General features: G+C 43.6%; 1 protein-coding gene across 1 annotated transcript; it reads left to right on the top strand.

The window, feature by feature from the left end:
* Positions 1 to 244: 244 nt before the first annotated feature.
* On the top strand, positions 245 to 25,580 carry STYXL2 (serine/threonine/tyrosine interacting like 2). The gene is made up of 6 exons (XM_041420995.1): positions 245 to 388; positions 1,072 to 1,205; positions 3,610 to 3,704; positions 4,513 to 4,744; positions 5,502 to 5,719; positions 7,720 to 25,580. The coding sequence occupies exons 2-6, from the start codon at positions 1,090 to 1,092 to the stop codon at positions 10,545 to 10,547; spliced, it is 3,489 nt and encodes a 1,162-aa protein (XP_041276929.1). The 5' UTR covers positions 245 to 388; positions 1,072 to 1,089; the 3' UTR covers positions 10,548 to 25,580.
* Positions 25,581 to 27,462: the final 1,882 nt, after the last annotated feature.

The raw sequence follows: 27,462 nt of genomic DNA, 5'->3' as shown, positions 1-27,462 counted from the left end.
TTTCAGTTTGTGCCTGGTGGGATCCCCCTTGCCTGGAGGCTCTCTGCAGGCAGAGGTCCAGCCTCCCTGGCTCTGGACTCTTTCCTGCAACTGAGAAACGATCCAGCCCACAGCAGGGAAGGAGTTAAGTGCTTGACCAGCTGCTGTCTGTGAGGCACTGAATTCCTTCCCCATGCAATCCAGCAGCCAGTGTCAGGACAGCTATATTTAGAAAGCTGATAAAGGTTTGGTGCCAACAGTTGTCCTGCCCCTCGATGAAGAAGCAGTAGAGAGAGTGAGAGGGGGGCAGCTGGTTGCTTTCCCCCCCAGTACCGCTCCTTCTTGTCTTCAGTGGATTCCTTTGCCGTGCTGCCAGCAGGGACCCCCAGTGGAGCCATCAGGCACAGGGGTAAGTTCCCTTTCCTTGCTCACCCTTCTCCCTGCTCACTGCCCCATGAGTGACCACGCGGCCGCCATCCTCCGGCCTGAGCCCTTGGGAGCTGCTGCTGCCCCTGTGGCACTGAGGCAAGAGTCCCTCTGCCTGGGCCAGGGCAAGGGTTGGCTGCTGTGTTTCCACATTCCTAACTGAGCTGTGGTGCCCTCACCCAGTGTGAGAACAGCAGCCTCCACACAAAGGATTACAAGGACAAAGTCCCAAGCCTTCAAGCTCCTTTGGCCTTAAGCGTTAGGAGCATTTCATTTTGGGGACACGAGGTCTCATGTTTCTTGCCCCTGACCCTCCTTCCAGCCCGGCTCAGGCTGTGTATGGCTCCTTCCAGCCACCACATGCAGTCAGGCGAGTATAGAGTTTCTGCCCTGCCACCCCTTCCTTCCTGGCCTTCCAGCACCCTTACTCACAGGCAAAAGAGCATTGGCGCTCGCTGGGCAGCAGCCAGGGATCTGCATGAGGCCCTGGGAATGGCAGGTGCCCTGGAAGACGAGCCAGCGCAGCCCTTGTGGAAAAGGTTCCTCACAGGAGCAAAGTGTGGGAGCCCTTCTGCTGTCCCTCCCTGCCACTCGTGCCCCAGAGCCAGGAATGGCCTCCTGTGCAGCCCTGGGTAACGGCTCTCCCTGCTGCCCTGCTCCTTGTAGGGATCCCCAGCAGCCGCCATGGCCAGCGGCAGAGATTCGGACAGCGAGCCGGCGGTGCCCGAGGAGGAGGAGGCGGAGGGCCCGGACGTGAAGGCCGTGCAGGCCCATTACCTGCGCAGCCCCTCGCCCAGCCGGTGAGTCCACAGGCACTGCCACGGCTCCTGGCAGCACGTGGGAGCTGCTGCCCTTCCCTGCTTCCCTTCCTTCCTCCCCTCCACCCTGGCGCTTGGGCCAAGCTGAGCCCGGGGATTCCCTGCCCTCCCTGAGGTGGGGTCAGTGTGCCAGCTCAGACGGAGCCTGCAGAGACAGGACTCCTGCACTAATTAATCCATCCTGCTGGGAGAGTGCACAGCAGGGATAAACTGCAGGAAGGATTACTGTGGGCTGGTGGTGTCCCTCTTTCCTGTCTCACCCTCTCATATCCCTTTGCTGAAACTTCTGATCCAATTTCAACTCTTTGCAAATTCAGCTTCGTCTTTATGTCCATTATAAGGACTTGTGGATTTATTAAATGTTGATATTAGGCTTCGCCAGCTGCAGAAAGACCAAGGGTCTTGGGATTTGGGTCTGATTCAGAATCAACTTTAGCTACAGGCTTCAGGCACTGAACAGGAGGCTGTCACAGCACAAGCAGAAATTGAGTTACCTCAAGCAAAACAAGCATGATTGGATGTGTTTTCTCCCAATACAAGGAAAAATACACCCCTTTGTTCTCTTTTCCTATAGCAAAATGCTCTGCAGGGCTTTCTGTAACCTTTGAGATGCTTTAGCTGAAAGCAAGGAGTAGGTATAGAGTTTGAAAAGAACCTTCCCCAGTGTCCCTCAACAAGTAGGATGTTATGAAATGTTTCCTGCTAACTGTGGGACATTGCGGAAAAATTGAGTACTTATTTCATTTAACCACATGTATTTCAAAATTGTTTAGGAAGATCACTGAGTTCACATAAAGTAAAATTATGTATTGTAAAATTATGTATTGAGCTGTCTCCTACTGCTCATCAGTCACTCAAAATGAAAAGAAACATCTCTCCAATTTATTCCCTTCCCTTCCCTTCCCTTCCCCTGTTACTTTTTTTTCTCCCTTTTTTCTTGCTGTCAGTGGCAAAACACGGTGATGAAAATGGCAAGATCCTTCCCAGCCAGAGGGGGGTCCTTGAAAGACCCAGGCTTGGGCAGATCTGTGTTTCACAGATGCTCAGGGCAGCTACAGGTAAAATGTGTTGAGCCTGTGGTGGCAGATTATTGCCAACTGTTACCTTTTTATTGAGCTTGGAGGCAACCTTCTTAGCAAAAGGAATCGAAGGCAGGGCATAGCTGCAAATTTGTGTCAGCTCCTGTAAATGAGACTGAGACTCCCCTTGCTCATCTCCTAAACTCCTTTGAAGAACTAGAAAAGGATTACTTTCAGTCACGGTTGGCAAGTGCTGGAACTCAAGTAAATGACCTGGATGAGCCTGTTAAGTGGTTTCCGATGGCTGTGCCCTCTGTTCTGATTCTGGAGCCTGAAAGCAGTTCAGCTCTCCAGACACTGCTGCACCCTGACTGAATATTAATCACCCTCCCTCTCCTGCTTTAATTAAACAAAAACAAACAGTGTATTGCTAGTCTGCAAGCCTTGCATTGCCAGAGAGCTTCTGTGATGGCAGCAAACTTGTCCTAGTGATTTGTACCATCTATTTGGAAGGAAGTGTAGAGGGTGTAGATCAGGGAAAAAGCTCTGTAAAATATTTTGTTAAGATGGTCTAACTGAGAGACTGAATTTTCTTGGACTGTGTAGGTGGACCCAGAGGAAAATATACTTGTTTTTAAGGTTGTGGCCTTTTTTGCTTAACAAAAACTTATTACACTGTGTTAAATAACTCACTTCAAAGGTGTTTGTGGGTGTCATAGTGGTTTCTGACCCACAGTTACACAACACTGAGTGAGTGGAGAGACTGACCACAGATTCATGCTCTGAAGTGCCCAAGGTACAAAGTACTGAGGGAGAGATTCATGGGCTTCAATCTCAGTGTTTGCACTGCAGCTTGTGGTAACTCAAAGGATGCTTGCAGACAGTTAACTGGCAGGAAGAAAATCCAACAGTTATCTAGCACAATCTGTTTTGAATTACTCAATAAATTCTAGTTAGGACCATGTTTATGTCTGTCTGTCTAAGTGGGAGTTACTTGTGAGACTATTTTGTGTGATCCATCCCCCTTCCAGTCTCAAGCCAGACACTGATCTTCTCTATCCATAAACTCCTCCACCAGGCAATTTGATTGCACTCCCAGCCCACTGCAGCTTCTCCCCATGGGACCTGCCTACATCCTGCAAACACTGGATGCCAAGGCATCTTTGAAGCCTGTAGTGGCATGCTAGAGATCGGGGTGGGAATGAGATGTGGGAGAAGAGCTGGGACTTCCCTCCTACAGTCAAAGAATCCTCCCTGCTCCAGTTCCCTGCTATTTCCCCTTTGGAATGGGTGAAGAGGGCTGAAGTCCTGGTGATGGGATCCCAGTGGAGGGCATTTGCCTAACTGGCAGTGTGTTTGGTTGGCAGGTATTCAGTTATATCAGACACTGACACAGAGAGCATCTTCATGGAGCCAATCCATCTGTCATCTGCTGTGGCTGCCAAACAAATCATCAGTGAAGGTAAGAGACTATGTAAGTTACAGAGACCTGAAATTCCACTTGTTTTGCCTTTCTCATCTACAGATCCTAAATCATAAAAAAGCCCTTCCATCTGAAGTAGAGAAAGAAAGAACAACTTACAGAAAGGTTTGGTGACTTCCTTTGAAGCTGGGCAATGATTCTGTGGCAGAATTGTGTGCTGCAGGTGTAAAAGTTTGAGTGCTGGTTGCTTGCTGCAACAAACTAAATTAGAGTAGAATGGAATAGAACAGAACAAAATGGAGTATTTCAGTTTAAAGGACATATGTGATCATCTAAGTCCAACTATCAGAGCTGACCAAAAGTTAAATCATATTATTAAGGCACGGGCCAACATTTCTTAAACACCGTTAAGGATGGGGCATTAACCATCTCCCTCGGAAGCCTGTTCCAGGGTTTGACCACCCTCTCAGAGAAAAAGTGGTTCTCTGTGTCCAGTCTGAATCTCCCCAGCTCAGCTTTGAACCATTCCCACATGTCTGATCACTGGATACCAGGGAGAAGAGCCCAGCAGCTCCCTATCCGCTTCCCCTCTTCTGGGCCTGGAATAAGGGTGCCCTTAACTCCCAGGCCTTTGGCCAGTGTGGGGCTGAGTGCAATGTGCCCTTCTCCTTGCTGATTACCCTGAGGCTGTTCCTAGGTGAACACGTACCTGCCCACATTGCAGACAGAACAGGGTGATATTTCTGGGGAGCAAAAGCCACAAGGCTTGTCCCAGGCACAGGTAATGATAGCTCATACATTTGCGTTGTTTTTGTGTGCTTTTAGTTACAATGTCAGTTTATTCCAGAGCTGAAGACAAAGGACGTCAGGGTGGACTCGGTGTGTCCCAGGATGCTGGAGTCTGCGCAGCAGCTGATGGTGGAAGACCTGTACAACCGGGTTAAGGAAAAGATTGATGACACCAGCTTGTTTAACACGCCGTGTGTGATGGACTTGCAGAGGGCACTTGTGAAGGACAGGCTGGAGACCCCCAGGGACGCTGTGGATGAAGTCTGGCCTAATGTCTTCATAGCAGAAAAGTGAGTGTCGGCTTCTGTCATCAAGTTGCACAAGATTCCCAGTAAAGGGTCAAATGGAACCATTGAAGGCATAACATGTATTACATGCATCTAATACCTTTCATCCCTAGAGAACCCTAAAGTGTTTTTCAGACTGTGCTCACAGAAATATCTATGCACTGGAAAGTAAATACTTCTGGAATAGAATCAGCAGCTTTCCTATGCTGTTTAGATGCTTCAACAGTTTAAGAGAGGCAAAGACAAATAAACCCAAATCCCACTGTTCTGATTGGAATTTGGCCCTAAAATTGGAACTAAAGTCTTTGGTATGTAAAAGGGAGTTTAAAAGGTAATGCCAAAGCAAATGTCAAGTAAATATGACTAGGTCTCCTGTACCATGGTTCAGCTGTCTGAGGTACCTGTGTATGTGACCAGACAGAATTAGAAGGGGATATAGAGTAAAGCATGGATTATGGAGTGATAAAAATGGATAAATAAGTACATGGCCTGAACCTAGGATGGCAGTATGAGTTTCAAACCAAGCTGGAGTGGAAACAGAGCATATGGCCCTACCGGTGAATGCAGGCTTCTTGTTTTCTTTTCAGTGAGTATTGGAAAGAGATACCTATAGAACTCTCAAAGGACATTAGGGTCTGAGTGGTGCCTCATGCTGAATGAGTTACATGGACTGGGAGTTATGTAGGCCTTGTAGCATGCAGCTTTTTTCCCACCTAAAATAGGAGCACTGATATCTAACATGTTTCTTCCTTTTCTGCAGAAGCGTTGCAGTGAACAAAAGCCGTTTGAAGAGACTGGGGATCACCCATGTCCTGAACGCAGCTCATGGCACAGGTGTCTATACAGGGCCCAGTTTCTACAATGGTCTCAATATCCAGTACCTGGGCATTGAGGTGGATGATTTTCCAGATACAGATATCTCCAAACACTTCCGCCCAGCTGCAGAGTTCCTTGACGAAGCCCTGCTGACTTACAGAGGTAAGAGGAGAAGATTGAAGTGGTTCCAGGTTGCTTGAGAATTAACAGGGAGAAACCTTACTCTGGTAAACTGATATGCCACATTTGTAATAGGGTGGAAGGCAGAGCCTTTGCCCTCTGCATGACAGTGAACACCTCGTGCCCGTTTCTGCTGAGTCTCATTCAAAACAGGAGGGAGCAAACTGGTAATGGGAGGCAGCCCAGCAGCCCCATGGCTTCAGGTTCAAAGTGGCTGCAAGTCAGCTCCTGCAGCTGATTTGAAAGAACCTGACTATAGCAAAGAGTAGAATCCCTGCTCTAATACATTTTAAAAAAATATTGATACCCTATAATACTATATATATAGAGAGATAGATATACCCTATAATACTATATATATAGAGAGAGATGGATATATTTCTGTACCCTGCACGGTTCAGTTTCACCATGATGCAAAAAACCAGGCTGATTTACTAGAACAATCCAAGTGGCTGAGTTGAACCTTTGGGTGTCTACACCCAGGTTGCTGTCAGATTTGCTGGATTTCAATTCCATGGCAATTCTGGCAAACACTGTTATTTCTGTGGACCTCCAGTGCACACTGGTCATTTTGTTGCAAATTCAGTGGACAGTTAGAAATATCTTTTTGCAGTTCAGTATTGAAAGAAGCACCAGGGTCTGTGATATCACTGATATTCTTCATAGAAATTGTCAATTAATCTAATTTCTGTAGAGTGGCAACAGATTACCTCCTAGCAGTAGTGACAGTAAGAAAAGTGTAAAGTTTTGTTAGTATGCAAGGAACATTGAGCCACCTTTAGTAGCTCAACAACACGAGGAGGATGCACCAAGGCTGACGAGCCTTGGAAGAAATGAAAGGAAGGAGATTTCCCCCTCTTGGTGAGCTGTTAAATTGGCTTAGCTGGCTGGTGAAACACTTGGAAGGCAACCAAGACTTTTGATGCTAAGGTATTAAAGAGATTTCAGGATTGTAGGAAGAGGTTCATTAGGTAAACCTCTTGTGGTAACATATCAGCAGTTAGAAAGATGATGCTTAAATTGGCTTCATTAAGTTTCAGTGCAAACAGATTGATTAAACTGGAGTTTATCACACATTTAGAAACAGTAATTTCAGTTGTTTGCCAGCTAGCAGAGCCTCATTTACACTCTCTTCATATTTACAAGCTTTTCTTTAGTGGTAATTTGCCATACAAGTAACTTAAACACCAAATAATTTGTCTGTGCCAAAGCTTGGTTTTCTGCAAGAGGTAGTAAATGCTATAAAATAAAGCAGATCCTCAGTTTTGACTGTTGCTTATACAGTTACTGGTGCAGGACAATGGGTCCCAGTAGTTTGAAGCATCTGGATCAGTTTGTCAGAGTCAAAATCAGCTCTTTTCTGATAGTTGCTTGGTTCTGCTCTTGTAAGATAAAACAGGACTTTGGCCTCCAGTCAGTCTTCAATGTAATTGTTTGAGGGTACCTTCAAAACCAATCTAGATTCTAGCAAAAATACAATTAAATTAATATATAATTGTTATTTAAGTCCTAGAATGTCCCTTATGGAAAAAATATGTTACTTGCTTATCCTCCCAATACCTTCCTGGAGGCTAATGCTAATATCTCACTTTTTACATATTGAGAAAAGAGCATTGAATGCTTAAATGTCTGACCCTATGTCAGCCAGCAAGTCAAGAATATTTCACTTGCCTTTCTAATACCTATTATAAGCTTTTTTACTATTTGAGTAAGTGAAGCGTGTAGGCGAAAATACAAAAACTATTTAGATTGTTTGGAAATGTGCCTGCCCACAGTTTTTGAGGCTAATGTGCTTTTTATTTGTATGCATCCAGATTTTTATTACTGTAAAGCTAGTGAATGTTTAGTGTTGGTTTCAGTCTCTGAAGCATATAATCGGTGTAGTCTTTAACACTATGCAGAGAATGCTTTTGAGCTACATACCCAGAGCATCCTGTCTGTTATTGGAAATAGCTGATGCCTTTCATGTTCACTGTCTGTAGGCAGAATCCTTGTCAGCAGTGAGATGGGGATCAGCCGCTCAGCTGTGCTGGTGGCTGCCTACCTGATGATCTACCACCACATGACCGTTCTGGAGGCTCTGATGACGCTGAGGAAGAAACGTGCCATCTACCCCAACGACGGCTTCCTGAAGCAGCTGCGGGAGCTCAATGAGCAGCTGTTGGAGGAACGAGAGCTGGAGCGTTCTGGAGATGAGGACGTGACTCCAAGCCAAAGTCCTCTTGCCTATGCAGGGACTTCTTCACGGCTGTCTGGAGCTGGGGACTCAGGGAGCATCAAGGGAGCCAAAGCTCATTCCATCACAGTGGAAGAAGAGGACACCAGCAGCATTCTGGGTAGTTTTATGAGCTCTTCCTCAATGGAAAAAACTAGCTGGGTTTCCAAACACTCCACCCTAATCACTGAGGAGGAAGAGGAACAATTGTATGAGGAATGGAGGAGGAAACAAGGCCTATCTGCAAAGGAAGCAGTTCACCATGAAAGAAGAACATCTCCAAAGCATTTGGATCAGGAAGAGGAACAATCTGATGAGGATGTGGAACAGAGGATCCATGATTGGCAGCGCAGAAATGAGAAATACCAGATGGCAGGTACAGCCAGGGAGGAGGACGGTGAATGCAGCATGGGAGGAAGACCTTACCCATCAGGTGAATTCAGTGATGTTGAGAGTGTGAGCAGTTATGAGATCCGAACCCTAAAAAAGCAGCTGGAAGCCAGTAGCTTTAGCAGGATGAGGAGGAGCCGCACAGGCTCTACGTCTTCTGAGAGCACCTGGGACATGTGGAATCAGAGGCTTCTGGAGATTGAGAAAGAAGCTGCTCAGAGGTATCATTCTAGGAATAAAACCTGTGGGGAGAGACAATCCCCAGAAACTGGCAGAAAGGAGAGGGATGTGGATGAGGAGAGTGTGTTTTCAGACTCCTCGTGTAGCTCCTTCTACAATTTCTGCCAAAAGAACAAGGACAAGTTGACTCCTCTAGAGAGGTGGAAGGTCAAGAGGATCCAGTTTGGCTTTCACAAGAAGGATTTAGAACCATCATCTGCACCATCTCCAGCAGAGGATGGCAGCCAGGCAGGTCAGGAGGAAACAGAAGGGAAGAGTTTGTCAGATATTGATCTGACTGCTTACCAGGCTTGGAAAATGAAGCGGCAGAAGAAGGTGGGCAGTGAAATCAGCAAGGAGGAATTTGTGGAATTTGCCAAAACTGAGGATTCTGCTTCGGCTAAAAAGAAGCAGAGGCGTGTAGAGCTTCTTGAACGTTCAAAGAAAATTTTAGAAGAAAGCCAGTCCATGTGCAGCTGGGAGACAGAGAGTACAATGAGTGGGAGTATTCCCCTGTCAGCTTTCTGGTCTTCAGCGCCTTCTGCAAGCGGTGCCGACGATGCAGCTTCTGCCCTGAGCATGCAGACAAATCATTCATCTTTGTCACAGGCCAGGAGTTGTGCTGGAGCAATGCAGATGCCAAATATACCCCTTCCCAATCTCTCAGTTGGCCCAGGTGACACAATATCCATGGCAAGCATTCAGAACTGGATCGCTAACGTGGTCAGTGAAACCATTGCTCAAAAGCAAAATGAGATCCTGATGCTGTCCCGTCCATCGTCCGCCATGGCCTCCCTGTCGGGAGACCTTGGCAGGCATGCAGATGATGACAAGGTTTCTCTTCTCAGTGCTCAGAGCGGCTCATCCCTCGCTGCCTCTCAGCTCCACCAGCAGGACCTGCGCAGGGCTGAGTCTCAGTCTGTGCTGTCTTGCAACACCTCCGTGAGCGCAAGGACAGAAGGGACTACTTCAAACACGAAGATGACCCAGACAAGCAAACCACTGTACAGCCTCTTTGCTGATGATGTTGACCTAAAGAAACTAAGGAGGAAAGAGAAGGAAATGCAAATGGAAATGAGAGAAAAAATGTCAGACTATCAAATTGAAAAGGTGATTAGAGACAATAAACGCAGCACTTTATTCAAAAAAAAGGTGACCAAAGCAGAGGAAAATGAAACAGAAGATGACAGAGAGAGTACAACAAACAGCCACAGGCGTCCCTTGCAAGCAGATTTTGACAGAACTGATGCAGTCTTTGATCTGTCCAGTCAACCTGCAACCTCAGGTGCACCAAAGTCAGAGGCAGATACTGATATTACCAAGTGGCTCAATGGCCTCAAAGCAGAAAGAGAACCACCGTCATATTATGATCAGACTGAGATCACTAGAGAGAAATATAGCAGATCATCCAAAGTTAGACAGATGGATTCTGAGACATCCAGTTACAGATTCTGTAGATCCCAAAGAAAAGAGCTAGATAGCTGTTCTTCCTACGAGTCAACAGGAGATTCACTGAGAACCATGTCAAGATTTTCCTCTGCTTCTGCAAAAGAGGACAAAAAGATGTACAAGTTCACAAGGTCCAGGGTCAGTGAGACAAGTTCCAGAGGAAACAGCCCAGAGCTGCATGTTTTCAACCAGTCACCTGAACCACCCTTTGACTCTGAATCTCCTGAACCATCTACACAGAGCCGAGTTAGAGCTCATCATGTGGAGGCATGTGAAGAGGAGGCCAGGTCAGACGTGTCAGAATGTGGAGCAAAGAGAAAGTTCACCCAGAGCTTTTCAAAGTCTGAAGAGGATGGGAAGAAGGAGGCAAAAGTGGAGCAAAGTGAAGAAAGGTTTGCGTCTAGGCAGGTCTCTCAGTACAGGCGAAGCACACGTAAAGAGGAGGAAGAGGAGATGGATGATGATGCCATTATTGCTGCTTGGAGAAGCCGACTAGAAGAAACTACAGCAAAGCTCCAGCGGAGAAGGGAAGAGTGACCAAGATCAGACTACAGGAACACGAGCAGAGCCACAGAGTCCCTGAATCACTCACTCATCATTATATTTTTGATAATCCTTTGTGGTTTGTAGGGCATTTCCTGCAGATACTTCTCTTCTTAATCAAAAGCGATGAAGGGAAGAGGTCAAGTTCTGCAAGTGTTTGTGGTTTGTCAGAAGGAAGATGCTGGTATTAAATGATCAATGTAGGTAGGAACACAATGTTAGAAGCCATTAGGAGCCAGACGATGTTTCAGCAGCAAAAGCAGGTAACGGTGACACCTCAAGTCAAAAGACCAATCGCATCCCATTTTGGTTATTTCAATTTCCTAGTGTCGTTAAAGACTGGACATGTTTTTTCTAGGATCTTTTTGATCATAAATGGAAGAAACCAACAGCCTTTTCTAGGAACTTAAAGAATGTTTTTCTCTTAATGAGTTTTACTTTATACGACTGAGAAGATATTACCAGGTAGGCTCCATTTTCTGCACCAGCCTTACAAATGTCTAGAGAAATAAGACAGTTCAGGGGAATACATGTTCTGTTTTACTTTACTAAGTAGCAGAAGCAAAGTGGAATACTAGAAAAAAGAAGATGCCTCCTGTTTAAAAGTTCAGTGCAGTAATGAATGTATTCATTGTTTTCTATTAGATGGAATCATCTCTGCTCCAGTATGGTTGGTTCCTCCAAATAACTTCAGGTCAACAAAGGAAAAATGCAGTAATATTAGCAGCCATCCAAAAATCATTTTTTGACATAGTTAAAGAGATAGAGTTAGGATTAGTGTTAGTGTAAGCTGGGTTTCTGAGTATTGGCTTCACTTTGCTTATGTATGCAGCTCAGCTAAGTTGGTGCTTTTCTGTTTATAGTCAGATTAATTTTCAACATGATTGCCTTGAAAAAAAGGAGCAATGCACAAACTGACCTCATAATAAAATTGTTTAATTAGGCCATAGGTGTAAGGTATCGTGCACCTAAGGAGAAATTGTGTGTCTGTGAAGGTGGCACCTGGAAGCTTGTTTTTAGGAGGCGGTGGTAGGTTCAAATGGCGTCTTACAGTTAAAGTGTTCTTTGTATCCTGAGCTACACAGGAAGAAGCCCAGCCTCCATGGTAACTGAGTACTCCAGGTTAAGAGCCTCGGGTCTTTCCATGCCCTGCAGAGCCTTGTGAGCTTGTGTGACACAGCCCACCAGCTTGCCACAGCATCACTTGTGTGTCTTTGCACACCACAGCACCCAACCCTCACCAGTCAACATCCTCCACCTCTCTCTTACAGGCACATAGGCCAGTTTCTACTGACTTTGACTCTGGAATTATCAGTTCCCTCTTCTGTACAGACTGTATTTTGAACCAACAAAGCCCTCTGGCAGAGCTGAATCTAAAACAACAATGGAGGGATGATGCAGTAGCGCTCTCTCACAGGAAGTTTGTCTTTTTCTTGTAATCTCTTCTCCCTCCCACTGTGATGCTTAGAGCTCACCATTACCATTATGCTAGTACCTCTCCCTATTTTAATTGTGTAATACAGACAGCAAGCTCCACAGGGCAAGGGCCTGCTCTTTGTCCCTGTCTGTATGGCGCTACACACATCAGCAATGCTATCTAAATAATGGTTACTGATAACAAAATGCAGCTGGCAATTTTCCTAAACTTAGAAATCATTTCTCTCAACTATAACTCACTGATCAGACATTATCCCTGCTTCTCTGAAGATAAAGATGATTCTTTCTGACAGCCAGGACTGGGGTAAATGATAGCTACTTATTGTCAGGTGAATGGAGTCTCACAATCAGGTGATTAACCAGTAACAAAGGTAGAAAAAATAAGAGAAATCACTTACTAGTGTGGGTTGTTTCAGGGTTTTGGTTTTGTTGTTTTTTTTTTTAAATTAAACTCAAATTACATTTCTGAAATACATAAGGAACATGGTTGTGTTAATGTTTCGGGCATGCAGAGATGCTCTGTGGTTTATAATGCTCTTCTGCTATAAAATAATATATAATACAATGCATCCCTTGTTTCTGCATATTTCTGTGAGTTGTTATTTTTAAAGTAGTGAAATTCCAGGCCTTGAGCCACATTCTGAGAATTTATATTGAATTTCTGCAGTGCGTGTTAGGATAGGCATTTTCCTCTTTCCTTCGTCCCTGGTAAAGTTGCTCCACAGAAAACAGCTCTGCATAGATATATTTGGAGCTCGCTTTAATTTCATCCTAGAAAAGGTCTTAAGTTTTGATGGATCAAAGTGGAAGTGTGCAATACCTTCTGGCACTGAATTTACTTTTTTATCAAAGGCTGATTTCCTCTGAAAAATCCCTCTCCTGCTTCCTGTGCCTGGATGTTCCCAGCAGACAAGCCTGTCCTCTGCAGTACTGCAGGGGGCATCTCGCGCTGTAAAAGACGAGCAGTAGATGATGTAGTAATTGGTTTCATTTTGCACTGTACAGCACAGCCTTTGTTTGGGCAGCATTTTGATTTAAACACTAATCTAGGTCTGCTGCACAAATAAATTATTCAAGACCGAGGGGCAGAATATGGTTCTGTAACAAGTCTGAGGCAGACCGTCCTGATAGCGAGTTTTGACCCTTGTGAGAAAGGGTTAAGTGGGTTCTGCTGACTCATTGAGGTAGGTGGCTTATTAGTTCACTTGTGTAAAAGGGAGATAAAAATGGTTTGCTGGGGAGAGGCCATCTAAGATGCTGGCTGAGCAGCCATGAGGGAGAAGCCTTAGAAATAGCTGAACTTTATTTTCTTATTGCTTATATCCTTGTTAATAAAGCCAAACCCCCAAAGCAATAAGGGGGTGGGGATCATTTTGGACTCCATGCAGTATATGGCCAGTGCTTGAAAGCAAGATGGGAAAGGCTCCAGCTCACAGGTATAAATTACATGAAACAGTGACATAAAGACCTTGCATGGTGAAAATATTAAAGCATTCAGTCATAAGACCAATAACCAGGAGAGACAGAAATGGAGGGTTGAAGGCAGGCTAGAAAGTCAGGTTTTAAGATGAGAATTTAGAAGGAGATAAGAAATTGCTGAAAGGGGAGAGGTCTGCACAGATTGTTTCAGGTGACCAGAGCTGCAGAGTGAATGGTTTTTCAGCAATGACACCAGTCTGACAGTAGATTAAAAGAGTAAATAAGTACTCAAATTTATCTAGGAAGGATTTTTCAGCAAAGATGTGCTGGGACTGATATATTTTTTTCCCCTCTCAGTTTGCTGCTGTAGGGAGGAGGGGTTTTTTGGCATTGTATAGCGGAAGGTGAAAGTGAAAGGAGCATCCACACGGTCAGTTAAGAATATAAACACAAGAACATAAGAAAGGCTGTATGGGGTCAGACCAAAGGTCCATCTGGCTCAATATCCTGTCTCTGATAGAGAACAACAGCGAATACCTAGGGAAGAATATATACAGTGATAAAAGTGTTATTTCCCCAGCATGATCTTCCAGCTTCTGATCATTTGCAACTCGAGGACTTCCTAAGCCAGGTGTGATATTTTTGTATTTAATAGCCCTTAATAGGTTTCCTTCTATGGAAGTGCCTAGTAATTTTTGAGTTATAACCACTATAGCCTCGTACCGCTAGCCTCTGTGTCCTCTTGTAGCAAGAAGTCCCACAAGTTACTGTACACAAAATGCTAAGCCATCTTCTTTCTGCCTGTTCTGAACCCTCTGCCCACTAGCCTTCAAAGCCAACATAGTATCTGTTTAGTATCTACATGTCCCACCAGATTTTACTCTCCCCTGCAGTCGTTCTGTCCCATCCTTAATTCCCTGGTTTTTCACCTGAGTTACTTATTCCTTATATAGGGGCCGCCCCATGTCTCTTTATTGTCCTGGCCAATCTTCTCTGAACTCTTTCTAGTTCTCCTTTGTCATGTTTGAGATGAGGGACCAAATCCTCACACAGTATCCAGGGTGCAGGTGTGGCAGGGATTTATCCTATGGCATATTGACCTTTTTTTTCTCTTTTCTGTTCCTTCCCTATTGACTGCCAACAGTCTGCATGTTTCTTTGGCTGTTGCTGAGCACCAGAGTGATGTTTTCATAGAACTATTTATTGTATACACCAAATTTTGTTGGACGGCAATGGTCAGCTCTGTGATCATCATTTTATATGTTAAGTTTTCTTATTTGTAATGTTTTACATTTATTAGCCTTGAATTTCATCTGCCATCTTCTCAGTCTCTCTGTTGCATTAAGTCCTTCTGCATTTTTCCACAGCCATCTTCCCATTTCTACTGCTCTGTTTCCTTAATGTCCTTTGAGCAAGGTAGAAACTCAGAGGATGTGGGAAGCAGAGAAGTTAAGGAGGGATGAGAGAGAAACCCATTTGATGTTGATCTGCTTGAAGTAAGAAATAAGAAAGTGATGAAAGTCAGAGAGCTAGGAGATAAATGTTCAAAAAGAGATCTGAAGACAATAGGCAAATTGAGAAGGGAACCTACAGCGGTCAGAGACAGGAAGATACAAATGTAACCCAGAGAGGCCAATGCAAAATAGTAATTTGTTTAGATGTATCAATGTCTGGGAAAAGGTTAGGGGGCAACATCTGTGGGAAGAGAGGAGATCTAAAGGAGTTAAAAGTCTGTGAGAAATGTGAAGGAGACTGGGAGAAATGGAAAGAGTGAGAGACATTGGTGGGACACTGATGATGAAATGACATCGGTGCTGGATTGGGAATTCAGTGTGGTACAAGCAAGTTTGAAGGAAACAGAAATGTGCCAGAAATATGTTATTCCTACTGTAAGAGCTGATTTTGCATTGTAATACTGATAGCTGTGGGGCCATGGCCCATTTCCCCCATCTAGGAATTTCAGGACAGTGTGATTTATTGCGTGCAGCACTAGCTTAGACTGGATAATTTTAAAAGGAGTTTAGCACCATTTCCTTCCTTTACAGCTCCTTGAGAAATGCTTACACATTAGCTGTGGTGGAGAGCTAGGTGAATTATGAGACAAAAAAAGTTTTATTTGGGGAGGCTATGTTGCATTGCCTGCCTTTCCTTAAAGGGTGTAGCTGGAATACATTCAATATAGACATTATAAAGTGAAAACACAACATCCATGACCTTCCTAAATTTATAGACAATCCAGCAAAGGTACTGAAAGCATGTGATTAATATAGTCTAGGGCTTGGAAACAGACACTGCATACTCATGTAATCCAGCAAAATCTCTTTGAGAGCTATCTACCTATTCTCTGGAATTTCACTTGTCATGTAGAAAAATGAAAGTGGGTCTGATCTCTGGCTGTTCTAATTGTGAAGAAAACTTCCAGAATGGGAAGTATGTGTAACAAATAAACTGTTCTCTAGAGAGGTGAGAGCATAGGTCTAAATGGTGCGTGAATTGCCCCAGTCATTTCAGCAAGGTTCTAACTTATTTGCCCAGAAGTAATAATTTAAATGCCAATAATATTTTTCACCCTGTACTTCACGTAATAAATTGAAAAAGGTTCAAAGTGCATGTATTTAGCTTGTGTATTGCCAATACCAGCATAATCTGCTTGAATGAGCACCCTGTCATTGTGGTTGGTTTTGTTGTTTTCTGGGTTTTTTTTTTCCTTTTGCTTAGGCTGCCTTTTGTTCTTTGGTACATTTCGACATATTCAGGAGCTGATTTCATGTTGTTTCTAGCTATCCTCCTGTTACAACCACTCTGTAGCTTCTGAGCTTGGTGTTTTCATGTGACTGCTGTACCTCTGCCACAGGGTGCACACACACACAAAAACACACAGATATAAAGAGAAAACATTATTTGTGACTTATAAAAGCAGGCAACAATATGAATTCAGTTCTTCCCAGGACTATCCAAGTGTGGTGATGTGAAAACTGTCTTAGAGAGCTGGAGAAGGGACATCCTGTTTGTGCTTTGAACCTTCCCCCTCTGGATTGCATTTCATTTTTATTTGCATGTATCTTTAAAACAGACAATTTTGATCCTTACACAAGAGCATAACTGCTTCCACATCTGATTCATATCTGCAGGTGGACTGGTTTACTTTTAGTTAAGATCTGTGTGCCCAGGAAGACACAAATGTGTGTAATAGAAAACTAGCTTAATTGTTAACTATGAAGAGAACATTGTCTCTACATAATCAATCAATCAATCAATCAATCACTTATTTTTTTCCAGTGCACCCTTCATGCCAACATGCCTGAATGCTTTATGGTCATTAAATTAAATCAAAGAACACACCACAGAATGGACAAGGCCAGATCAATAAATCTTAAAACCTGATTCAAACTTACCAAGGACTCTGCACAAGTAACCATGACAGGAAGGATGACTCCAGTCAGGAGGGCATGTGTGTGGGCATAAAACTGAAACAAGACTTAGGTGATGCTAATTAGAAGACAGAAACATTTAAAGGAACTGTAATTTTTGTAGCATCACCCAGCTGCCAGCAGCATCAACCTGCAGCTTCATGTTTTAAGGGTATTTTCAGATTTATGAGCGGTATAAGAAAATAACAATGGCAGCAAGAACTTTTTACAATTTTTACAGCTGTACACTTCAGGGCACCTCTTGCCTAATTTTAGAGATTTGCCTATTTGTGATCTCTCCATTTGATTATTGAAGGGCACCATATTAAAGAAAGATGCAGTAAACACCAGCTGGCAATAACCACAGTATGACTGCTCTGTCTTCATGGAGCACCCCAGCAATTTGATCTTTGCAATGACTCCATGCTGAACTCAGATCCAGTCAGAAGTCATCCATTAGTTGGGCAGAACATTTCTTCCTCCTTGCTTGAGAGGAGAGCTTTATGGAACTGCCCAATTAATGGGGAGCTTTGTACATTTTGCTCATAGAAATATCCCAGTAGCTGTCACAACCTGTGGAGGTTCATTCCCAAAGTACATAAAATGACCACAGGCCTAACTACGTTCAAAACTAAAAGCAAACCCCAGTTCTTCAACTTAAACTTCCCTCCCTCAATAATGTCAAGGCATGTGCTCCTCAGTCTGTGAATTGGATCAAAAATATTGCCTAGAGGCAAAGGGTCAGAGGAGATTCCACTTATGAAAAACAGGAGGCCCTCAAAAGGGTGCAACCTCACTTGCTGAACAGACACCACAAATAGGATGGATAAAAGCCCACATGAGACTGGTATGTGAGCAAGCAGAAGCTGACAGTTGCCCCTCAGGAATAGAGTATAAAGCTTTCAGTTCTGCAGGAGATGTGATCTGAAAGTCTGCTTCCTGGAAGCAATCGTACCTGAACTGTTGCATGGTGCTGCAGTTGCATAATTTAATAGTTGTCATGTTTCATTCCAAGGTGAGTGTTCTTGGTGGTAGTGTACATAAAAAATTTGTATGTCATTAGGGATAAAAGGGTCTATGCCAGACAAGGTCAGATATTATCCTCATGAGTGGCAGAAGAGGTCCATATTAAAACAAAGAAGGTGTTTGATTTCCTTTTGAACGTGGGCAGATGATTCAGACCCACGTGCCCTTCATATGCTCTGTCTCTCCCCTTCCTATATCCTTTCTTTTGAAACAGATTTAAGTCCATCTACTTTTATATTTTCAAACAAAACCCATAAAAGGGCCATAAATATCATGACTCGCTAAAATGAAAGCTGTTTTCTTCTTCTCCCAGGAGACTCCTGCCTGAGAGAGAGACAGAAAGAGTTCACCTCTTTGAAAATTTCCTCCTCTGTCGAAGTAAAGCTGGTATCTAAAAGCAGCCTTCAAGGCTTTGTTCTTATCATCTTGACCTGGCTTTGTACTGGCTTCTCTCTGTATTGCTTGTGGAAGTGTGAAGGACGGGGCTAGGGGAAGGAGTTTTGGCTATCACTGGCAGAGCAAGGGTCATGCTTGGAAAGGGATTTCATTGTGGTTTCAGAAAACATTATAAAACTCAGTGCAGTGGCAGAAAGAATGAAGAAACTCATTCCCCTCCTGGATCAGACCAGTGATCCACCCTTTGTGTCTCTGATGTTGGCCAGAACCAGATTCACCTCAGAAGATATAAAGCAAGTTTAAGTGGGTAATTATGGAATAACCTGCCCTGAGTAAAATTTTCTCCCCTTCTGGCCCAAAGCCCTCCTTCATCTCTCCTCCTTGGTTAGAGTTCAACTCTATGCCCTGAAGCATGACGGCTTCTCTCCCTTCCAAACCGCTTTTCATCCTGGCCTGTCTCATGTAACTGCCTATGACAGTGATGGGATGTATAGGCCTTGTCCACTGAGAGTCTGTGACAGATCATAGCCTTATTGGAAAGAGAGGCAGAGAGGCTGAAGAGAAGGCGAGGGAGGAGAGCATAAACTCAGATGAAATATCCATCAGGAAGATGGAAAGAAGAGTGAGTGCCCGGGAAACTAATTGCTGCCTGCTGATCTGGGCTGTGGAGATAGCCTGCAAGTGAGCATTTTTGGTTTTCCATTTTTTGTGGAGCACACTAGGAACGTCAACTCTTGGTTGAAACTACTATTCATCAATATTTCCCTTTTTTTTAATATATATATATATATATATTTTTTTTTTTTTTTTTTTTTTTTTTTTTTTTTTTAAAAAATTTTTTTAAAGCTGTAGAAGTATGACAGTAGCCCTGAGAAAACAATTCCATTGTAATTCAAGGGTGCTTTTTCTTCCACTGCAGTTCACTAGTCATTTCTGAAAAGGTATTGGCATAATTCGGGGCTCTTAGACACTGAACATGGATGAAAATCAGGCTATTTTTCTACTGCCCAAATACTATTTAGGAATCCAAAGTTAGATATTCCTGCCTAGGTCCTTATCCCTATCACAGAGAGATGGCTACTCATAATCCTGAGTAGAGCAAAGCCCAGCTTCCGTGGATTTTGTTTGGCCATCGCATAGGGCATCAAAATTTATGTGACATAATACCAGATGCCCCAAGGTGACAATTAGAATTGTCTAGCACATGAAGGCTCTTGACTTTTTAGATATTGTCAATATTATCGCAGGTGATAGCACTATACCACAAAAAGCATTAACAAAGTTCCAAGGATTGCTTAAATGTATTTTCCAGATGGACACTTTCCAGTTGTATGCAGGTTGAATGACAGCTTTCACTTATTTGTCCAGGAGCTCAACAATTCCTAGGGAGAGGGAAAGAAGAGCTAGGTTTTGGATCATATCCAAGTCTCAGTAATGATTAATTTCACTCCCATAGTATCCACTGTTTCCCATATCTCTTTCCCTCAAAAGTGTGGCAAAGGGATCTGGAGTTTTCCAAGTGATGGGTGTTGAAATCACACCCAGTCTCCTGGATACCACGCTGAGGTGTTCAAAGCATCCTGCTGGTGCTGGCTGAGCACAGGAGATTGTTCATTAAGAAAAATGACTGTATCATTCATACTGGGCACAGCTGCAGTGAGCAGCTCAGTGGCAATGTTCAAGGCTCTGTAATCTCCTGTTAGTTGCCACTTGCCATTAGATTTTTTTACTGGCCGTAAAGGAGAATTGTAGGGGAAATGAGACGTGACGATAATTCCCTGTTCTTCCAGCTCCTTTATCAATTCAGTAACAGGACAAATAGCAGCAGAAGGTAATGTGTATTGTGGAATATTAACTGCCTTACTATGGGGTAAAGGAGCAGCTGTTTGCAACAGATTAGCAGTTAGAAATGCATCTGTAGGAGATAAACTCGGGGACAGAAAGGGCGATGTCCCTCTTTCCCATTTTCCCCACCACTGACCCTTCAATACATCCATGCCCAGAATATTAAGGGCACCCAAAAGTAAGGTCAGGTGGATTGTCTGTCCCTTAGACAGAATCAGCTTTGCCCTGACCAGAGGGTGGTTGGTGGGTTTCCCATTACGGCCTGCCATAGAAACTCGACTGCTTGCAAAGCAGAGTCTGCTCTTTGTAAGTGTCCTTACACACCATGGATATCCGGATTCCTGTGTCCCTGAGGAATCTTGTAAAGTAGGGATGGATCATTAATTTGGGACCATCATCTTGGGACTGAGATCCTCAGCAGTGGGAGTGGCACCCACCTTAGTTTCCTAAATATCCAGTCTAGGTTTAGTGCTGGTGGGCTTGGATATATCCCTGAGCTTACAGCACTTGCATGCTCTATCCCTTTGAACCATATGGTGTCACCCCATCTCCAAACACAGATCCCAGAGGGTTATGAGAAGTAAATGAGGAATACTTGTCCATTGCCACAAAAGGAAGGTTGGCATTTCAGAGACAGCTCCTTTCCTAAACATATTTTCCATCACCTTTTACACCCAGGAGTAACTGACCAGGTTTCTCAGTTTCTGCTTTTGTCTTTCACACGGAGGCAGGCTCGCTCTTTTACATTTTCTCTAGCTGAGGATCTCTCTTGGTTTTTACCCTCTGGGATGTATAGTGGTACATCTGCCAGCCTACACTGAAGGACATCTTGGAGAGTAATACCATTTAAGTTCGTCTTAGTGGCCAGTGCTAAAGATTCCCACACCCCCCCAGCTTCCATTAGACACACATCAGAAGTGTGCAGGCTCCCAGATCACCTCCCAAGGATGCAGTTCTGCTGGGAGGGGTTGTCAGGCTCCTGGAGCAAGGGGTGCTGTTCCTTCTAATTCAGCTAAAATCACTGCTTTCACCATGGCTGCATAAAGGCCTTTTGGTTCTTCCTGGCCACCTGTCCTGTCTACCTAGCTCTGCTTCAATCCAATGCTGCTGCTTCCAGCACACATCAGGCCTTAGCATGAGCTGGGTTGGCCAAACCAGGAGCCTGAGTCACAGAAAGGCCAGGGTCTTACGAAAACAAACAAAAACAAACAAAAGGGCTTGTTTTTATTATTATTATTTATCAGGAAATGTAGTGATAGGAAGGGGGTGGGTAACCATTTTAAACTGAAAAAGTGTAGCTTTTTATTAAATAGTGAGGTAGATTTATATTAAATAGGGAGGTAAATTTATATTAAATATTGGGAAGAAATTCCTTACTGTGAGGGTGGTGAGGCCCTGGCACAGGTTGCCCAGGGAAGTTGTGGATGCCCTGCATCTGGAAGTGTTCAAGGCCAGGTTGGGTGGGGCTCTGAGCAGCCTGGTCTGATGGCAGGGGGGTTGGAACTGGATGATCTTTATGGTCACATCCAACCCAAAACATTCTATGGTTCTATAACTGTTTTTTTCTAATCCACTTACAAAGTGCCACTGCCTGGTATGTATAGGGTGATAAGAATATTATTTCACTGAACTGACCTTATACATCTGCCCACAGCTTGGTCTGATGATGCTTACACACTGTAAAATAATCCCTTATTTCTGTGGCAAATCTCTCTTGTGTCGACAATTAAGTACCCTTTATAATTCCATTTTTTGGCTATGTTTACAGCAACATAGCTATTACAAATGTATAGGAAATGTAAATAACTTACCTAATATTTTTCCTAACCACCTTTCTCCTTGTTTCTCCTTCAGTTATGAATGCCTTGGAGAAGAGATCATTCTTGCTTAGTGCCTGAAAATGCCTGAGCTTCTAGAGGCACCTACAGTAAATAAAAAAAAATTATGCTGGATTCTATTTTCACTAAAAGAAAAAAAGAAAGGCATGTTATAACCCTGATTTGGTGTGATTATACTGTAAATAGGCCATAAACAGTCAAAGGGAAAATAACCCACAATATTCACACCTTTGAGAGACTGTGAGGTGATAATCGCTATTCTTCCCTGCTGTTCAAAATATTTTCCAAGTGTCCTCGAAACTGCATTGGCAGCAGAATGTGGCCCAATTCAAGGGCTTTAATGCTACTGCTAAGTAGAAATGATTTTTGTCCTCGAAATTTTCAGTGGAATAGTCTGTATTTTGCAAAAGAAAAAGCATAGCTATTCACTGCAAAAGCAATAAGAAAAAAGGCAGAGACCATCAGAAATCTTTCTGACAAGACAATTCCATGGTTTTTTTTAAAAATTTTGTCCAATTAAGGAAAAAGTACAAATGTTGAATTTCAAAAATAGGCATGTTCTGTATGAAGATGACAGAGAATTTCAGTGTTGCTGGCTGAAATTAATAGGGAGCATAATGTCCACTTCATACATGGGGAAACAGGAACAGAGATTTGCCTTCAGCTCATTTTTTCACTTTTCCCCAAGAACTGTTGCATGCCACACACAGAACTGGTGTTTTAAACGGGTGGTGTAGCTTACTTTTAAGACCACAACCCTTCTTTGCAAGCAGCATGGCTGCCTCTGCCTGTCACAATGCCACGAAGAGCTCTGCCAGAGAATCGTTCCAAAACCTTGCAGGGAGATACTGTGTTTTTCCTGCCCTTTGTGGTGAGAATCTTTTTCGTCTTATATCCATGCCCATACTTAACACTTTCAAATCTTTCACCATTATGACCTGTTATTTCTCAGCATCTTTCTGGGCTGATAGATAGCTAAGGATATAGGTATTTCCTGTCACTACATTAATATCCAGAGGTCTTAACTAGCACCAGGACCCACTGCAGCACGTACAGCGTGCAGCACAATTCTAGATGTTCTCACCCTGAAAGACTTGCAAGTTAAATGAATGAAACAGACACAGGCTGGGAGAAAGAGATTGCATCTGTAAGTGTGTTTGAGAAACTGAGCCCGGTGTTGTATATGGATACTGCAGCAGCAGAAGTCTGCAGGAAATTTCAAACGATAGGGCTAAATTCATCTTGCTAACAAACATTCTCCATCAGCAATTACTCACCTCTGTGTGGTGCAATTAAACACTCACTGGCCTCCAGAGAGCACAAGCACAACTTTCTAAACTGGTGATTAAGGCCTTTGTCTGTGAGGAGCAGACATATGTTTCAGGCCTTTTTCCACAGAGTGTGTGATGTGAAAATGTATGGCATTTATCAGTGCAGGCTTTTCCCCTCCCAAGTCATGGCTCCTGGCTGCTACCTTGCAAAGCAGCAGTGTTGTGCATTTTTGGCCCAAAGAAAATAACCATTTCAAAAGGAAATAGTTGATATGTGACTCTTTAACAGAATAACCAACAGCACAGGGAAAGAGCCTGGCACTTCCTTGGACACATTCAGGTTTTCTGAGCGAGTTAAAATGCTGTCTTCTGAGATGGCCTGAACACTGAGCTACTGAGTTGAAAAAGACCCCCCTCTGCCTTTTGTCACCTGCTGCTTGTGGGCTGTGTCTTGTCTGTGGATAAGGTTGGCGTTAGAACTGAAGTGAGAACAGGCTGGGGAGAAATTCCTCATTGCAGTTTCATGTTTATCCATCATAACCCAGGGTATTTGCAGACTGTCCCTAAAATATGCTGCACTGAATTTTGCAGTGCTTCAATCATCTTTTGGATCCGGGTCACACTGCTGGTACAGGTGGTTTCAAATATAAATACAGGCCATCACATGGATGGGACATACACCCCTGGCAAAACCGGGAGCTTTACCTATGTTTTTCTGTTTGAGAAGTGATTCAGAAACAATCAGATTGGTTCTGGCTCTGTGTGGCAGATTGCACTTGAGCATGCAGCAGCCTCCTAGCCAGCAGAAAGCTGGGCTAAATCACCCACTGGAAGTACAAGCCTGCTTTAGCATTTAACAGTGAAACTCAGCAAAACGTCAGCTTTTATTTTTGCGTTGTCCTAGGCTCAAAGGCTCCCAAGGCTCAAAAGATTGCAAATGCCTCTGGAGTATCAAAGCTTCAAATCCAATGTAGCCTGGCTATTATTCCCTTCAGCATGGGCAGTTACAGAGATGGGATGAATGCTCCCCAGCTAGATAATTTAAAACCTGTGTTTAGCATTAATTCTGTCAGTTTGGAAAGCAGGCAGCTTATAACACAGGGCGATGCAATGCCCTGGGCATCTGTTGGACTTGCACATGGTAATGGAATGGGAGGGGTTTAGGTGAGATTTGCAAATGGGCAGAAGAATCTGCTCTGAGGGAAAGGTCTTGCCAAGATTCATGCAGGCAGTGGCATCAGAAAGGTGCTGCATGTGGCACATTACAATGGACACACTGAAAGTTTTCCTGTTCCCTTATTCTACCATATGGACTGAGTTACTGTGAAAATCTTGTTCCCTGCACAAAGGGGCAGAATAAAATACTGTTTGGCTTAAACCTATTCCTGCTTGTGAATGTAAATTAAATCTGTTCTCCTTCAAATTTCTTTTGTTCTGCTGCTTTTATCTTTGTGGAAATTTTCTTTGGTGACTCCTCTGTTGTTGTCAGCCTCGCCCTTACAGGTGAAAATCATGAACCTTTCTGAAGTTACAAGCTCTAGGAACATGTCCTAGAGGCAACATGGAGTTACAGAACCCCAACCACAGTGCACTATTACACTGGCTTTTCCTGCCCTCCTCCGTGCAGTTATTTGGGAGAAAGTTCTGTAGGCCAGAGAAACTATATTCATAACATCCACTATTTAAACCTCTCACTTGGATTCTTCCCTAGCAGTGAGAACTGACATACTGTCAAAGTTGACAGCACTATGCCAGTTTATTGCACCAGAAGACCTGGCTATTCCTTTCCTCCCATCTGCAGAGCTTGGCTGCTCCCATTATACAAACCCTTTCTCACTCCTGCCCCTAATAAAATCTCCATGCTTCACATGCTCCCTCAGCCTCCCTTTGATTCGTGCTCCCGGAGTCTTCCTCGCTGCTGACGTCGGGAGGCTGCACAGCTCTGTAATTTCCCGACAGCCCTTTTCAAACCCTGCCTTTTAATCGGGTGCTGTGTTTTACCAGCACTTCCTTCTCCCACTGAACGCCTTTGAAGCGAGGCTGCCAGCGCTGGTGGGGTTCCTTCTCCGCTGCCCTTTTTTGTTGTTTCCATACAGAATTCTAGGACAGAATTTTGTCGCTTTTTAGATGCTCTGATTTTTTATTTTTTTAATTTTTTTTTTTCTGTGTTGTGATCCTAATTTCCTGCAGGATTTCTTCTTCCTCTCCTGGGAAATTTGTCTCTATTTCTGGCATCTGTCCTTCCTAACCCTTCCCACGTTTCTTCCCTTCTAAAGACAGGGGAAAAGAATCCATTTAATATTTTTCTGTAGTAACGTCTATCTCATCTGTCAATAAATTACCCTTTGCCATCTCTGGGAGACCCCTTTGTCTCCCTTCACTGACCTTATTCTGTACCTTGCCTGGTTTTTTTTTAAGGGAGGATGCAATATCCCTGGGCTGTCATTCCATGAAGAACAGCTGTCATTCCTCCCATAGTGTATGCGAATGTGTTTGAGGAGGGAGGGGAAAGGGAGGGGGGAATTAGGGGAGGATGGGGTTCTGCTGTTGGGAAATATGATGGTCCTATTCAGAGTGGTAAATGTTTTTTCATTCGTGATATTCCACTGCAGTTCTGTCTTTTTCTTCAGTGGCTTTAGACATTCATTTTCCTGTTAATCTAACTCATCTATCTGACATATAACTACAAGAATATTTATTAAACATCTTTTTAAAACTATGTATGCATTTTATAAGTGTCTGATTTCTGCACAGTCTCTGCAACTGTGAATGCTAGCTCACCGTCAGAACTGCAGTCTAATACTACAGAGGTGGATTCAGAAAGCATTATCTGTGCCTTAAAAACATGAGTTTGCCATATATTTTCAGTGTTACAAACTGAAATGCTCACTGAGAGGGTTAAAGAACATGGTACAGTCCTGCATGTAACTAGCTAGCTGTGCAGACCTGCAGAAGGAAGAGAGAGATCCATGAATCCAGCAATTCCTGCCCTGTTCTTATTCTTCCTTGTGTTTTTGAAGCACTGCAGACTCCCAGATAACTCATCACAGAGCATTCAATGCATTTCTTGTGGTCCAAGGGCTTTGTGTGTAGCACAGGAATAAGTTCCTTTCTACCTGCTTGTGCTCCCATACACAATCTAACCATAAATTAGTACAGTTTGAAAAAGCAAATATTAGTTTTGGTCAAATTCTACCAATGTATTTTAAGAAACAAAGGAAGTAAATGCACCAAAGATGCTCTCACCTCTGTACCTTCTGGCAATTACACTTCTTAATGCATTTATTTTCACAATATGGGCGTGAAATAAGGAAATGCAGTTGTTATCTATGGTGTGCATAGAAACACAGCAAAGCGACCTCAAGGCACAAGACACAGCACGTGCTGGGGCCCTTATTCTCTGAGTACCTGAATCAAAAACCTGCTGAAACACTGTGAGTCTTGTTTGATCCAGCCGTGGGGTTTCCTTTGTTTGGAAACCAGCAAGAGGCACCGTGTTTGTGTCACAGGCCAGGTCCAGGCATGGCCTCTGGACCTGTGAGCTCAGAGGTGTTCCAAAGACCCAGATTAGCAACACCAGAGAGAGACTGAAGAACTTAAGTCAAAAAGAATGTCTAGGTACAACATAGATGCCAAGCTCCTCACTTCCTTGTCCTGTGGTAGCAGGACATCAGCAGAACATCTTTTCTCTTAAAAGCACTGTAGTAGTTGTTTTACAACTGTTTTGTGATTGATGTCCACTCTGGCCCTTTCTCTCTCATCTGATAGCTCTGGCAGTCCCTGCTTGATTTAGCCATCCCAGCTGAAAAGGTAACCCATCTCCACAACTAGAAGTAATAAATTCTTTAGCCACCACAGCAAAATACATTGATATCATCTTGAATTAAATCACTCACGTCTGCAGTCCTCAGTCCGGGATATCACAGTAAATTGGTATCAGCTGAAATAAGATTTACATTAGTAAATACATCAGGCTATGAGCTGACCAGTTTGCACTGGCCACACCACTTGTTCAGCCACGTCTTCCTTGAGATAACTCCTTCTAGCACCTTAGTAATGCAGCCAGCTGAACAGTGATAGCAAACTTCTCCAGGGGGAATCACTGGGGCTTGGGAACCAGAGCCGTTACTTCCCTAGAAACAATCTGTGCCTTCAAGGACTAAGGCTCTGTCTGCATATGGAAATCAAGTTTTCAAATGTATTCAAATGTTGGTAATACCAACCCTGCTCCAGCACCAGGAAGAAGGTGTGGAGTCTACTGAAGAAT

This window comes from Onychostruthus taczanowskii, unplaced genomic scaffold (assembly GCF_017590055.1).
Source record: "Onychostruthus taczanowskii isolate IOZ18803 unplaced genomic scaffold, ASM1759005v1 scaffold67, whole genome shotgun sequence".
Classification (NCBI taxonomy): Eukaryota; Metazoa; Chordata; class Aves; order Passeriformes; family Passeridae; genus Onychostruthus; species Onychostruthus taczanowskii.
This window is presented reverse-complemented; position numbering and strand designations above follow the sequence as displayed.

Excerpts from the sequence above, each read along its gene's own strand:
- STYXL2 (XM_041420995.1), top strand. The coding sequence starts at position 1,090 with ATGGCCAGCGGCAGAGATTCGGACAGCGAGCCGGCGGTGCCCGAGGAG. Across the intron at positions 3,705-4,512 it reads CAAACAAATCATCAGTGAAG|AGCTGAAGACAAAGGACGTC; the intron begins GTAAGAGACTAT and ends AGTTTATTCCAG. Across the intron at positions 5,720-7,719 it reads AGCCCTGCTGACTTACAGAG|GCAGAATCCTTGTCAGCAGT; the intron begins GTAAGAGGAGAA and ends CACTGTCTGTAG.